This window comes from Trichomycterus rosablanca, chromosome 5 (assembly GCF_030014385.1).
Source record: "Trichomycterus rosablanca isolate fTriRos1 chromosome 5, fTriRos1.hap1, whole genome shotgun sequence".
Taxonomy (NCBI): domain Eukaryota; kingdom Metazoa; phylum Chordata; class Actinopteri; order Siluriformes; family Trichomycteridae; genus Trichomycterus; species Trichomycterus rosablanca.
Window position 1 is genome coordinate 30,156,815 of NC_085992.1, and position 16,308 is coordinate 30,173,122.

At 39.1% G+C, this 16,308-nt stretch overlaps 1 protein-coding gene across 1 annotated transcript in view; it reads right to left on the reverse strand.

The window, feature by feature from the left end:
- LOC134315046 (CUB and sushi domain-containing protein 1-like) overlaps nucleotides 1-16,308 on the reverse strand; it is a 739,302-nt gene that overhangs the window by 520,759 nt on the left and 202,235 nt on the right. The window contains exon 2 of the mRNA XM_062995960.1: nucleotides 4,539-4,755. Within this exon, the coding sequence (XP_062852030.1) occupies nucleotides 4,539-4,755 (217 nt within the window). The remainder of the gene's footprint in view (nucleotides 1-4,538; nucleotides 4,756-16,308) is intronic.

Here is a 16,308-nt window from a genome sequence, read left to right on the forward strand (position 1 = left end):
CTCTAAAAAACACCAATGTTTGAAGAAGCCCGAACAGAACCGGTTCAAGAACCAGAGTTCTATTGGTGGAACAGCGCTATCAGCAAACCCAGACTTTGGTTCTTTGCTTTGGTCGTTGTTTGTTTTAGCCTATTTGCTTTAAGATTCTTTGCTTTAAGATGCTTTAAGATTCTGTTGTGCATTTTATGATATATATTTTTATTTTAATACTATACGTATTTAATATTAATTTTCTTACTGTGTAGCACTGGCGCCTTACAGGAAGAAGGTCCTGGGATTGATTCCCAGGTGCAGCGGTCTGGGTCCTTTCTGTGTGGAGATTGCATGTTTGCCCGTGTCTTTGGACTGTCGGAGAAAAGCAGCGCTCCTGGAGGAAACCCACACAAACACGGGGAGAAAGAACCCTGACTGTTCCACCTAGGAATTGAACCCAGGACCTTATTGCTGTGAGGTGACAGTGCTATAGGAGTAATATTTATATAATATTACTACTAATAGTACTACTACTATAGTACTAATACTAATCACTGGCCCTAATATATAGGGCAAGTGATAGCTCAGTGGTTAAGGTACTGGACTAGTAAACAGAGGATTGCCGGTTCAAGCCACCAAGTTGCCACTGTTGGGTCCCTGAGCAAGGCCCTTAACCCTCAATTGCTCATCGTGTTCAGCTTATTGTGTAAGTCGCTTTGAATAAAAGTGTCTGCTACATGCTGAAAATGTAAATATTTGTAGTAGTATCCTTCAGTGTGTATATGTTTTATGTTGCTGAATGAGCTTCTCATGTTGTTTGCTGCAGTGTTGGAGTGTTCCAGCACTCTCAGGTAATGATGGTTTAGCCTACAGAAGGATTCATGTGTTTTTTTGTGTAGTGTGTAATAAACACTGGTATGCAATACATAAAGCAGTTATATTATGCTAAACTGCAAATACACACACACATCTATTGAAACTCTAGTTTTGAGTGCAGTGCAATGATACGTCACTCATTTTCTACCTCCCAACTATAATTTTATTGGCTGGGACTTGCTTAAAAGGCCTGCATTGACTGACTGCATCGAGAGGCTGCACCTGAAGCAGATCTATAAGATGAATTAGGTGCAGCTTTATGCTTATCAGTGCTAACAGCTAATGAATTGCCTGCTTCGTCCTTAGGCTAGAGTTTAAGTCTTGATAAAACACAAGTGAGACCTTGATGTGAATCTGCTTGTGATAATATACTACTAGACTGGATGGAGCGTGGCTGAGCATTTCTCACAACAGTTCATCTTGCCCTTTAACTTTCAGTTAGGATGCTAAATTATAGATCTTTTTTTTCTATTGATATATAAATTTTTTCCCCTTTTTCTCCCGATTTAGCGTAGTCAATTTGTCTTTCGCTGCTGAAAATCCTGATTGCATTTGAAGAGAGTATTTTTGCCTGCTCATGCCTCCTCCCTTCTTGCACATGTGCTTCGGTGGATTTGCACATGAGGCTTATTCACTTTCTGCACAGACGCCTCGTTCTGCTAACCAGGGTTTTTGCACAGCGTTTGAAAACTCCGCCCACTTAGTCCAGCCATTTTCTGCTGTCTGCTGCAGGCACTGCCAATTGTGTCAGCTAGAGGGCGCCCAGCTGGCCGGAAGCAGTGCCGAGTTTCGGACAGGGGATTGTTTTCCCTGGCCCCTTCTTTGACAGCTAAAAAAGTGTAATGCACACCACTGATCACAACAGATGTAGACTACATTTACATTAGTCATGAGCTGCAGTTTGGGAGAACTACACTGGTACAATTAGAATGAACCACATTACCCTGGTGTGGATAGCAACAGGTCCAGTGCCGCTGACCACATTGGGCACAAGGCAGGAATACCCTGAACAGGGGTGCCAATCAATCGCAGGGCTTCGGCCATTCCCACCCAAGACATAGACGATCATGTTTGTGTAGACACCCCGGCCAGCTAATACCTGGTATTGGACTAGAATAATAAATGCTGGTGTCTGACAAGCACAGCTGGCCATGTCTGACAGAGAGAGAGCAACAGGGTTCCTCATTGCTTCTGCAAATACAATCTCTGCTCGCTAGTTAAGGTGCCTACATGAGGATTGAATAACTCTCTGAACAACATACAGTGCCTCTTAATATGAGATATGGTTCTCTGCCAGCAAATGTGTCAGAGGAACCACATGATAGTCTGCTGCTTTCCTTGGTCAGGGCAGGAGTAGTGCAAGCAGCAGAGGAAGTTACAATTGGGATTAGAAATAAATGGATTAAAATATAGAATAATAAAAAAATGCTACAGTGTGGCAAAGCAAGAAATAATTCATTTTTGTTTGTGTTATTTAATACACTTTCTACAGATCATTTTACCACTTTAAAAATATAAATGGCAGTGGTTAAGTTGCACTTTTATTGATGCTGGATTTGGATTATAGAACCTAGCAGTGTGTTTGATTCAAGCCTACAAAGCCAAACATGGACCAGCCCAAAGCTACCTTCGAGGACTAATAAAACCCTGCTCTGTACCACGCAACCTTCGAGCCACTAGTCTCGCTCGACAGGATCCTCCACCCAGAACTCGAGGAAGACAAGCATCAAGGCTCTTCTCTGTACTTGCACCCAAGTGGTGGAATGAGCTTCCCTCATCTGTCCAAATATCTGAGTCTCTCGCTGTCTTCAAAAGACAATAAAAAACCCACCTCTTTATTAAGTACTTAAGCTGCCATGTACTTACTAATTATTTATTGCCCTAAAAAATAAATTAATTAAAAAAAAAAAAAATTGGTTCTAACAGGGTTTCAGTAGATTTGTGTTCTTGCAATGTTGTCTACTTACACTAGAGTAAGGTAATGTTTACTATGGAAGCACTTCTGATAAGGATTGTCTACTAATTGCCGAAAACGTAAATGTACGCAGTCCAACCAGAACAGGCTTTAAATTCCTGCACAGCAGTATAAAGACTATCATGAAATTATAGAAAGTGTGTAGTTGAAGTCAGTACTGTATCAATTTATAAGTTTAGGTGTAATTACTTTGGGTGATATACATGTTGTATAACTTTATTGCTATATATTTAGTATTTAAATACTATTTATTATTATTAAGAAAAGACTGGTCACTCCATTTTCCAGCGGTTTCCATCTCAGCCGAGACCAAGAGTAAGAGCCCTGCAGAGTCAGACCAACCGCCACCTGCACATCTTCTTCCCCAGGCCATCACCCTCCTAAACAAGGACCATTCCCACATCACTCTGCTTAAAAACAACTACACATGCACCTCAACTATTTGAAATTCATATGTGTCACTTCATTAATATCTCCATTCCAAATTTTATTTGAAGTTTGTCAGTGTACTGTGATATCTCCATTGCACAGTTTTGTTTTTACTTCTTTACTTAAAGTTAGACAGTGTACAGTCTCTTTATGTCTCTATTCTATGTTTATATAGAATCTACTGTATATTTACATTAAATCTAAAATATGTTGACACCTGCACCAAGATAAATTCCTTGTACACCTGGTACTTGAGGTATTTTGATTTTGATTCATATTTGTAAACAGTTAAACAAACGTGTTGCCACTGACCCATCCAAAAAAAACAATAACATCTTATGAGTATGAAAAAACATTAATGCTGAATTCTGTGACATTTAAAATAAGGCCATACGTATATTAGTGGGACATTAAAGAATGTCTCCAAATGCACATCACCAGGCGACAAACTTTCCAACACAGGTAGCAAGAGAAAGAAATGCTGTACCATTTAACACTGACAGCAGTTAGTGTACAGGAACAAGTACAACTAAGATGCTTGGAGACTTTAAATGCATTTCAAGCTTCACTGCAACAGAGCAAATTCACGTCATAGCTACATCAGCAGCACTCTAAGTGCTACTTAGATGAAATTACTTTGTCGAATCAGCTATCACAAAAGTACTTTCAATTACCAGTTGCCCACACTTAAAACACTCTGCTGGATCTGTAAATGTTTTAAGTTCAATATCTGTAACCCCAAAGGAACTGAGCAGCTCAAAATCAGCCTCAAAAATTGTGTTTAGTTGTTTGACATCTTAAAGCACTCTGCTAATTTCAGTTAGCTAATTTTCATCAGGAATCGAGTCTCCATTAAACACTTCAAGCTTCTTTAAACTAGTGCCTAGACGGGTTTTCTACAAAATGTTCGAATTGAGTTTCTACATCTAAAGAAACTTCATTTACAATGGCACTGCAAACAAGCAGTAACTTTAATCACAATCTCTGCTTTCCTTGCTAACAAAATGTTATTGCCTCTTTGTATAAAGTGTCTAAAAGCATTTATATTTAAATAAAGGCCCATAAGAAGTTTAATGCTTGGACAGAACATATGATAATAGAAAGGTTTTGCGAGCTCATACAAGCTGAGGGTATTCATATGCTAAAGATGAGACAGTGAAAGAAAGCTCTGACAGCAAACACAACCCAGCACTTATCCTTTGTGTCCTTTTAACCATGACAACAACCACTCGAATGTGCAAGACCGAACCGAAGCTCGCCAAGTACGAGAGCTAGGGACTCCTACCTCATTTTTAGGTTGGCTGGCTGTGGCTGCCCATCGTAAATGGAGACGATGTCAAAGTCTTCCTCCAGAGCAAAGGTGTGGAAGGACAGCTGTATCCGGTTTCTTTCTCCCGTCACTATGATCCATGTGCAGTTGGCATAGTTAGGATAACCGTGGGGAAAGCCAGGACTCTCAATGGTTCCATTCAGGCCTTGTACCAAACCACCACATGATTGACCTGGGGATGAAAGCAGAGAGAATGTATTCAGCGATGTACCTACAAATGAATGTCTCGTTGGTTCATGCCATTTCTTTTGACTTAAAGCCTATCTCAGAAACCAGGTCCCCAAGGCAAGAGAACACCCTGTCCAAAAGGACAGTGTGTCACAGAACATAACACACTCATTCATTCAATTTACAGTCAGATACAGAATTATTGGCATATCTGAAAAAGAAAACAGCTACAGGCTACCCAAACCTAAACTGGAACCAAGTTCTATCAGCAAATAAAGCAAAAACAAAGAAAGTAGTAAAATGTATGTTTGTTTGGATCTCTCTTTTGATTTTAGTGCATAAAAATCAATTCATGTATTCATCTTTGGTAACCGCTTCACACTGGCTAGGGTTATCTGCAGGCTGAGAACACATCACAAGGCGAAAATAACTCTAGAATGAAATTATGGTCTATCACACTTCCCATTACTACATTCCACATTTAGAACAGTTAGCAGCAGCTTAGAGTGAAGAGCACTGACAACCAAGAGGGAAATTTGCAAACTCTAAACAGACTGGAAGCTCAGGATCAAACACAGGACCTTGGATTTGTGAGGTACACTTTGCTACTGTGTTACCCGATAGCAATACTTTCATTTATTAATTCATTGTTTTACCGCCACCGTGGTCTGGGTCACAGTGGATCTGATTCATTTGGTGAAAGGTAGGAAACACACTGGACAGGTCGCCAGTCCATTATAGGGAAGACACACACACATACACACACACATGCAAACTTTTTAGTAGCAATTTTTTTTTGGGGAGAAAACCGGAACACCTATGAAAACACTGACGCAGGGAGAACATGGTCCACCTGGCCAAGGAATCAAACCCAGGCCTCTCTTGCTGTGAGGCAACAGCGCTACCCACTGTGCCCCTGTGCCACCCAATAGCAATAAAGTTCATATGCTTTTTTTTTTTATACAATAGTACCTTCTAACTCAACGTCCCCTAAACTCAAAATCTTTGAAACTCAGCGCCCTTCGTCGAGAAATTTGTACCCTTAAACTCAATGTCTTCATCTTTTTTTATTTTTTATGATTTATTTAATTTCAAATTAACAGTGAACAGCCACTTTGTTCAGCGCTAAAGAGTCTAAAATGCTTATTGTTAAAAAAAAAAGGCTTAACTTGACTTAATGTAATGTACGTTTTAGTACAAAAAGTCACATTAAGCTTTGTGCAACATTTATTTATTTTTAACTGTTTTCAATTTATTTCAGTGTTTTTATGGTATATTTGTGTTATTTTCAGTGTAAGTGCAAAGAAAATCCATTATTTTACATATTCCTAAAATACATGCAGTTCCACAGGACCATGGAACGCATTAACAGGTTTTTTATACATCTTAATGGAAAAAAATACCTTAAAACTCAACGCCACTCCCAGAACCAATTGACGTTGATCTTCAGGGTACCAATGTGTTATGAAAATGATACAACACAAATCATGCCTGATAAACCTTCTGAATTTAGATGTGGGCGCATAATCTATATCCTTGACATAATTTCTCACCAACATAATAATAATAATAATAAGTATTATTATTATTATTATTTGAAATATTCATATATTATTATTTGAAATATTCACACATACATAAAATATTTTCAAGCAGTTACAGTGTACATAATATGGCTGCTATGTGCGACTTTAAAAAAATCCCGCTCAGTAATTACCATAAATCATGACAGCCTAAAGCTGCACGTCCTGCCTAAAATCGTTAATGACAATATCAGTCATTTACCAGCATAACACGGGGCAAGAACACTTTACATTTTGTCCATATTATACAGAGTGCATTAATAATACAGCATATTAACAACAAACCATGCAATGGCTGCGAGATCTAAGCTATGCCTGTGAGTTTTAAGCAATGACTGTGAGATCTAAACAATAACTGTGAGATCTAAGCAATAACTGTGGACAATATTCAGAGTTTGTAACTTAAGGGGAATATCAGACATTATTGATTAAGCGTCATTAATTATTTTAAATAAAGGTATGTTTTCAAATTCAACATGCACATTTCAAACTGAACATTAGTTTCTATGCTTATTGCTATGTCTGTCACATGAAATGAAATGCTTTATGGTGCAAAAGAATTAAAGCACTATGTGGTAGAACTTTATAGCTGCAGTAATTCTGCTGTACTTCACACCAGTTTATCAAATAAAACCATTAGACCCCAATAAAAAACCAGAAATCAAAATTGGCTCAGAACTCAGAAGAGGCAATTTAATTTATTGTGGTGGTATGTGCTGGTATATTTTGCACACTCTGCCCCCATCAGCATTTATGAGTGCAGGTGTTTTGTTTTACATACCTTACAAAGACACCCACCCCAATTACAATTGAGCTTATCTTTAGCACAGAGGGAGCCTGCAATCAAAACAAGCCCAACAGTTCTGCCCCTTGCTACGATACATCCCCATCATCAGCAATGCATTTGGCTTCATTAAAGAGGTGTATATACCTTGATGAAAAGAGATTATACCATTGTCCTTTCAACCTCTTCGGCTTTTTTCCCTCTGAATAAGGCTAAATCGTTCTACCCTCGGCTGAGTGCCATTAAAGAGAGGGTACACAGAGTGTATCTGCATATAAATGCCACCATTGATTTTAGCTTCAATCGTGAGTGTTTTTTTTATTTATTTTCTTTGATTTTTCTTTTGAAGGAATGATAACTATAACCATTTCAGCATAACATGTGGGATCAACCATATTGTAAATAGTACATTTTCATAGAGAGTGACATATTTGTCATACTGTAAATGTATTAATTTAGTGCATAATACCCACATGATTCAATATTACTGTTATTAATACAAGGGCGGCACAGTGGCTAAATAGGTAGCACTGTCGTCTCACAGGAAGAAGGTCCTGGGCTCGATCCCCAGACGGGGCGGTCCAGTTTGCATGTTCTCCCCGTGTCTGCATGGGTTTCCTCCGGGAGCTCCGGTTTCCTCCCACAGTCCGAAAACATGCAGTCAGGTTAATTGGAGACACTGAATTGCCCTATAAGGTGAATGGGTGTGTGTGTGTGTCTGCCCTGCGATGGACTGGCGCCCCGTCCAGGGTGTTACTGTGTGCCTTGCGCCCATTGAAAAGCTGGAATAGGCTCCAGCACCCAACAACCCCCACCCCCCGCAACCCTAATTGGATAAGCGGTTAAGAAAATGAGTGAGTGAGTGTTATTAATACATTATTTATACTTACGATTCCTTCTGACTGGCAAGGAAAATGCAACTGTAACCCCAACCCACAATTTAAAAATGACTGTCTCCAGATTTCATACATAGAACATTAGTCATCCTTGACTCAAATGAAAAACACACACTTTTTAACAATGCATGCAACATTTTGGAGCCGATACATCATTACATGTCATGTATTACTTCTCCCTAATAAATATATTTCCACATCATTTGCAGTTGGCAGCCACTTAAGACCAAATACTGTGAAGGTCTCATAGAATTAGGATGAATTAAACACAGCTGCTTACTATACTACACGACAAATATTATGTGGACACCTAAACATATGCTTAAATGGCCCCTAACCCCCTTTGCAGTTCATTCATTTGTGTTTGTGGGAGTTTGTGCCCATTTGGTCAAAAGAGCATCAGTCAGGCATTAATGTTGGCCCAAAAATCCTGGTTCACAATCATGATCCAATTTATGCCAGGTTGATTTTATAAACATTTTAGCAATAGGTGTGGATAAAACAAATTAACTTAATCCTTATGTCCTTAATCCTTATGTAAGCACCAGTGGTAGCTCAGTGGTTAAGATACTGGACTAGTCATCAAAAGGTTGTCGGTTTAAGTCGTACCACTGCCATGTTCAATCATAATTGTAATTTGTTTTGGATTAAAGCGTCTGCTAAATGCTTCCAATGTAATGTAAAATTACGAGGGGTGTCCACATATACCAGGAACTATTTCCTACTGCATCAGAGAATGTAACATTAGCCTTGTAACAGAAAAGAAATATCACCAGCCGCTCAGGTGGCGCAGTGCTGGAATTTCGAATACATCGTATCGAATCTCAGCTCTACCATCTGGCTGAGTTGGGCGGCTACATGAACAACGATTGGCTGTTGTTCAGGGTGGGCTGAGCCGGACCAGGATTCCTCATAACTGGTGCAATTAAGACCTCTGCTGCTCTGAGTCGAGTAATAATGCTGATCAGGGTGTGGCTCTCCGTGCACAAGGCTGATTCGCATATGAACTCGCCTTGTGCAGGTGAAAAGATGCAGTCGGTACTGCACACGTGTCGGAGGGGGGGGTCAGTTGCGAATCTCCTCAGTCAACAGTGGAGGGTTGTATCGTAGAGGTGGAACGTAACGCAATCAGGGTAATTGGATACGACTAGATTAGGGGAGAAAATTGGAGGAAAAGAGAGAAAAATATCAGCAACATATAGCAAGGGCAGAGTGGTCAAACAAGTCTTAAATACGCTGATTAAAGGAAAATACAATAATACATTATTGCATGAAGCTGAGCTTGACAACAAGGTCACCCAATTTCTGTTTGATTTTTTTTTATAAATAAACATGTTTATTAATTTAAATCAATAATTCTTTATAGGGTCATGAACCTGCCATTATCTGTGTCCTTTTGCTTCTCCATCTATCAAACTACTGTGTCTTTCACTATCTCATCTACCAATCCATTATCAGTTGGCTTCATGTCCAGCCCCAACGTGATGAAAAAAGTCCATTTGATGAAGTGGTTTTCAGCTCAGTTTTAAATAATCGTCTCCTTAATGCCTGATTCAAGATATCATCATTCAGCATGTAAATTGTCAGTAATTGGTGTAAAGGTTGATGAGGGCATAATGTTCCATTAGGAGTGAAAATAGTAATCAGTTTTGCACTCTAAATTTCAAAAGAGCTAAGAAGACTTTTGAGACAACCCCTATAGATTATGCCCTAAGGTACCGCATGATAGATTGTGTCAAACCTTAGTATAAATGTGCAAGAGTCTCCATTTACAACTGGGTTTCCTGACTCTAATTCTGAGAACCCACAGCCTTGCAAGGAAGCCTTTTAAGGTTTTTTTTTTTATCTTCCAGGATATCTCATTCAGCCCATTATATTATATAATTATTAAAAGATATAAAAATGAGTCAGCTGTGTTGAGAGCAGGAATACCTAGAAACTGTAAAGAGCTGTAGGATTCTAGAACTAGATAGTTGAAGCCATGATTGAGACATGATAATGTTACTATGATTAAACTATAGCTGAAGAACTGAGGATTTGACTTGTACCCTACAAATGGTATAATGACCTTTAGAAATTTCAGACATCACAATTTGGGACAACATTAAATGTGAGTTGTAAAGGTGCCCTACACTATGGAAAGTCCAAAAGACAAAACTAAACCATGCTTGTTCAAATTTCAGAAAACCATAGACATAGAATTGTAGAGGCATGAAGTTAGTGGTCATTAGTCCACAAACAAAGACAGTCACAGCTGGCAAAAATTCAGCACTGTGCCTCTGATGAAAACTTCAGGATGATCACTACAAGAATTTCAGGTTGTTACATGTTCAAAGTCATGGTGGGTTTAGAACCACTCCTACACACTGGCCGCAAGCCAGGAACACCCCTGTGGACAGGGCACCAATTTATTCACATACTTGTTATGCACCTAGCGTCAATTTATAGCAGCCAGTCCACGTTATGTTTGTTTTTGGGAGGGTAGGTGAAAACTTTAATACCAAAGTACCAAACCCACACTAACATACACCGATCAGTCTTAACATTATGACCACCTCCTTGTTTCTACACTCACTGTCCATTTTATCAGCTCCATTTACCATATAGAAGCACTTTGTAGTTCTACAATTACTGACAGTAGTCCATCTGTTTCTTTACATACTTTTTTAGCCTGCTTTCATCCTGTTCTTTAATGGTCAGGACCACCACAGAGCAGGTATTATTTAGGTGGTGGATGATTCTCAGCACTGCAGTGACAATGACATGGTGGTGGTGTGTTAGTGTGTCCACACACTGTCCACTCTATTAGACACTCCTACCTAGTTGGTCCACCTTGTAGATGTACAGTCAGAGACGATCACTCATATATTGCTGCTGTTTGACTTGGTCATCTTCTAGACCTTCATCAGTGGTCACAGAACGCTGCCTATGGGGTGCTGTTGGCTGGATATTTTTGGTTGGTGGACTATTCTCAGTCCAGCAGTGACAGTCAGGTGTTTAAACATATTTTCCTTCAAATGTGTCACAATCAAAATGCCATGTGCTGTACTGTCTCACTATTAGAACTAATAATAACCTGTGCATAATTATGAGCACCCACTTCTCTTGTTTCAAGGGCATTTTAAACATGAAAAAAACAGCAGCAACAAGACAACACAATCGACATCAACAGTCTGAAGTATTATTTTTAGTATAATTAACATTTTCATATAATTACTATTCTACTAACAAATTCTGTATTGTAATGCAATTAGAGTTTAAAAAATAAAGAAGTACATTTAATAAGTAAATTGCCAAAGTACATGCTTACTAACATTATGACCACTGACAGGTGAAGTGAATAACACTGATTATCTCTTCATCATGGCACCTGTTAGTGGGTGGGATATATTAGGCAGCAAGTGAACATTTTATCCTTAAAGTTGACGTGTTAGAAGCAGAAAAAATGGGCAAGCGTGATGGCTAGACGACAGGGTCATTAAAAGTGCTCCAAGGAAGGTACAGTGGTAAACCGGCAACAGGGTCATGGATGGCCAAGGCTCACTGATGAACGTGGGGAGCGAAGGCTGACCCATGTGGTCCAATCCAACAGACGAGCTACTGTAGCTCAGATTGCTTTAGAAGTTAAAGCTGGTTCTGATAGAAAGTGTCAGAATACACAGTGCATCGCAGTTGCAGGGCTGTTTTGGCAGCAAAAGGGGGACCAACACAATATTAGAAAGGTGGTCATAATGTTATGCCTGATCGGTGTATATTAAATATAAGCAAGTTACTTCTGTCACAATACTCATAATAAACATACCCTAATAAACAAAGACATTTTACTAAATAATTTTTTTGTCAAAAATGGGAAAAAGATGCCTATTTCTTAAAAAGTCATTTTACTTGACATTCAAGCTGTTCAAGATTTAGTTAGCTGGTTTAGGAAAGTCTGCAAGGCATAGCCTGCCTTCATTTTAGTACTGTTCTCAGCCACACTAATAAGGGTGTAGTTACCACAAAACAATTGAAATTTAAGACAATTATTCAGATGTCAGACCTCTAGAAGACCAGTCATGGATTACACATGCATCTATGAGACAACTTTCCTTCATTTGCCAGGAATAACATATAATATCATATAGTCATACAATCCCAAATTTGACCTTTTTTTATCTCTCTTTTTTACATACAAATGAACCCAAAAAGGGTGTGGCAACATGGATCAAGGCTGTTCTGTCCTCATCAAGGACTACCTTGTAATCTGAGCTAAGAAATACAACAAAGCATTCAAATCTGTGAAATATTTTATCTTCCTCCTTCGGTTATTAGGGGGTCTTAAATATGCAATGTAAATCATAATGTGCTCTACACATACACTATATGGCCAATAGTGAAATATCATTGTAGACACCTCACTAAGAGATTCTTGGACATCCTGTCCGTAAACCACTGGCACTATATGGAGTTGCCTCCCTCTTGGCAGCCTCCACCTCTATAACAAATCTTTCCACAGGATTTTGGAGTGTGTCTGTGTATGGATTTTGTAGGTCAGGCAGTGATGTTAATGCATAAGCAACTCTGCCTTGCAAGTTCCAATATATCCCATAGGTGTTAATTGGGGTAGAGGTCAGGGCTCTAGGCAGACCGCTAACGTTTCTTCACACCAAACTTATCAAACCATGTCTTTCTGGACCACACTTTGTGCAGAGGTAGTTATACTGATATGGAATAAAAAGGGGTATTTTCCAAACTGTAGACAAAAAGTTTTATTCACTTCCAAAGCGAATTACATTTATGACTGAATACAGTTTGAGCAACTGAGGGTTAAGGGCCTTGCTCAGGGGCCCAACAGTGGCAACTTGGCAGTGATGAGTCTTGCCCTGCAACCTTCTGATTACTAGTCCAGTACCTTAACCACTGAGCTACCACTATTCATTATCTGAAAACTGGCTAAATTAGCAGTAAGTGTGGCTATAATTCCTGAACTCAGTAATTATAGAGGTTGTCCACATGCTGTTGGCAATGAAGTGTATCTAGTACAATGGTGAAAATAGTAAGATTTTTCACTCAGGTACCAATATAAATATAATGTCCTTACATTAAGGCGCCACTATTCTGTGCATTAATTATTACTGTTAAAACAAAAGGAGTTTATGTTATCTATAATCCTAGGTGTCAACCAGTAGGAGTTCTCTGTCCTGAGAAAGCTGAAGTTGTTGGTTGGCATGACAGCGTGCCAGAAGTTCCTAGCAGCATGGGTTGGCCATGACCTGACCTTTGTGAACCCTCCACCCCACTTCACACTTCTTATACAGGGCAGATCGAGGTAAGGTTAGGAAATGCTTCAATATTATTAATGTATCATACTGTACAAGGAGAACATGTTTTACAGTTCAAAGCGTGGTTTTATCATGCATTTAATCATTGAGAGGCAGTCAGATATATTCTGTTTAAGGTAAATGGAGAGAATGAAAAGTAAACGTATACACCAATCAGCCATAACATTAAAACCACCTCCTTGTTTCTACACTCACAAGCACTTCGTTGTTCTACAATTACTGACTGTAGTCCATCTGTTTCTCTACATACTTTTTTAGCCTGCTTTCACTCTGTTCCTTAAGGGTCAGGACCCCCACAGGACCACCACAGAGTAGGTATTATGTAGGTGGTGGATCATTCTCAGCACTGCAGTGACAATGACATGGTGGTGGTGTGTTAGTGTGTGTTGTGCTGGTATGAGTGGATCAGACACAGCAGCGCTGCTGCAGTTTTTAAATACCGTGTCCACTCACTGTCCAATCTATTAGACACTCCAACCTAGTTGGTCCACCTTGTAGATGTAAAGTCAGAGACGCTTAAAGAAAAAAGGAATGAACCAAAAACTGATTCCTGCGGAGCTTTTAGGTAAGTGTTTGACATGATGAATTACATCCATTCCATGCAACCTTGCAGGATTTATGTACAAAGCCTATTTGTACAAGGTTGGGGCATTTTGTAAATGAAATTGTGGTTCGACAAAAGTACAGAAAATGTTTCCAATATTTTCTAATATTGTAAATATAAACAAATTTAGAAATCAATGCCTGCAACACACTTAACAAAAGCTGGGACAGAGACATACCTATAAATACATTTTCTATAAATTAAACATTACCATTAGGGAATCCACAAAGTTGAATCAGTTCATCTTGACACAAGTTTGTAATTAATGGTCATTGTGATTTGCATATGGGCCTGATCACCGGTTCCATTGTTATGCAATGGGCGGTAATCGGTCGTTATGCAAATCGGCTGCATATAAGGTTGGGGTATCCACCACCAGCTCAGACTGAAGAAGTCACTCGGATTGAGTGGCGAAACGTATCTCTACAACAAACTTGTGTCCAGATGAACTGATTCAACTTTGTGGATTTGTGTACCTGGATTATTGAGCATGCATCAACAGATATCATTAGGGAACTGAGTATACTAGCTGTTGCAAGGTCCTTAACCCTGTCTGCTCCAGGGGTGCTGTACAATCGCTGACTCTGCGCTCTGACCCAAGCTTCCAAAAACAAGCTGGAATATGTGAAGAAAGAGTTTTATTGTACTGCACATGTGTATATGTATATACGACAAATAAAGGCATTCCATTTGTGCAATTTTTTCTTAATACGAAACTGCTCAACAGTCAGTGGTCGGTCTTGACCGATTCCCTTCTTCATGATGTTCCATATATTTTGAATAAAGACAAATCTTGACTGCAAGCAGGCCAGTCAAGCACACACACTGACTATAATGACACACTGTTGTAGCATGTGCAGAATACGGCCTGCTATTATCTTGCTGAAGTAACCATTGACTTTCTGGGACATAAAACATCACTTTGATTGTCTCTCTAAAATCCCAACATACACCTCTGCATCAATAATCCCTTCACACACATGCAAGTCATCCATGTCATGGGCACTGATGCATTCTCATACCATGACAGATTGCTTTTGCATGACAGCTGGCTTTTGTACCTTTCGCTGATAACAATCTGGATGGTCCATTTCATTTTTGGCAGAGAACAAGACATTCATTTTTATTAAAAACAAGCTGAATTGTGAACTCATCTGACCACAGCACACATTTCCACCATCTCCCAGTCCATCAGATATGAGCTTAAACAACTCTGTGTTGTTTCTGTGTAAAATTTGATGGCTAAGAGTTTTAAGCTGAATTTCTTGATGCAGCAGCAGACTTATTTATTAGAGCATTATTTATCACATGTGTATGACAGTTTCACATGCAATGCCAACTGCGGTCACACACATATTCAACAGGGGTTCTCCAGACTGAACTGTATTTTTACATTTGAATACATTTAGAATTTCATGCTTAGAATTTGATGGGGTTTATATTTGGCATCTTGCATTGAAAATTATTCTTTTCGATATGACTAAAAGTCCTTTTATGAAGTTTGGCACAAGGGATGAGCAACGACCCATCATTGCTTGCAAAGCCTGAGCCTTTTGTTGGATCCTCTTACCAATTCACCTACTTATAATAGATAGTTTCATTATAGATAAACAGTGTAACTTGAATATAATATGAACTATTCACTGTTATTTTGCCCTGTCCCAAATTTGAATGAGTTACAGGCATTAAAAAAAAAATTGGTTTAAATATTACAAAATACAATGAATCAAATATAAGTTAATCAGCCAAAACATTAAGTAAATTCTTTATTCTTTTGAACCTTTATTTAACTAAAAAAAATGCAAAATGGGTTTATTTATGTTGGCTAAATACTAGTTATATTTACGTTTATTTGCTTACATTTTACTGAACAGAAAAACATAGGTTCAGTTTACTTCTATTCTGATGGGTGCATTTATGTGTTCTGAAATAAATCCTCAAACTCTACATTAATATAGCCAGCTAGCATCCAGGTGGCGCAGTGGGATAGTTCACTAGAACACCAGCACCAGTTCGAAACTCGGCATTGCCACAGGTTGGATGGGTGCCATCTAGCAGGCATAATTGGCAGTGCCTGCAGCAGACACGTCTCTGCTAGGGCTGGATGACCGGACTATGTGGGTGGGGACTTCAAACGCTGTGTAAGGACTCTGATTGGCAGACAGAGAGATGCCTGTGCAGACTGCATGGGTGAAAAAGGGTTCCGCTAATGAGTGGGCGTGGGTTGGAGGAGGCGTGATCAGCAATATACCCACCTCGTCTGCAATCAGGGATCCCCCAGCAGTGGAAGACAAATTGACTACGCTAAATTGGGAGAAAATGCATAAATAAAATGGAAAAAAAAGAGCCAGCTAATTTATCATTGTAAT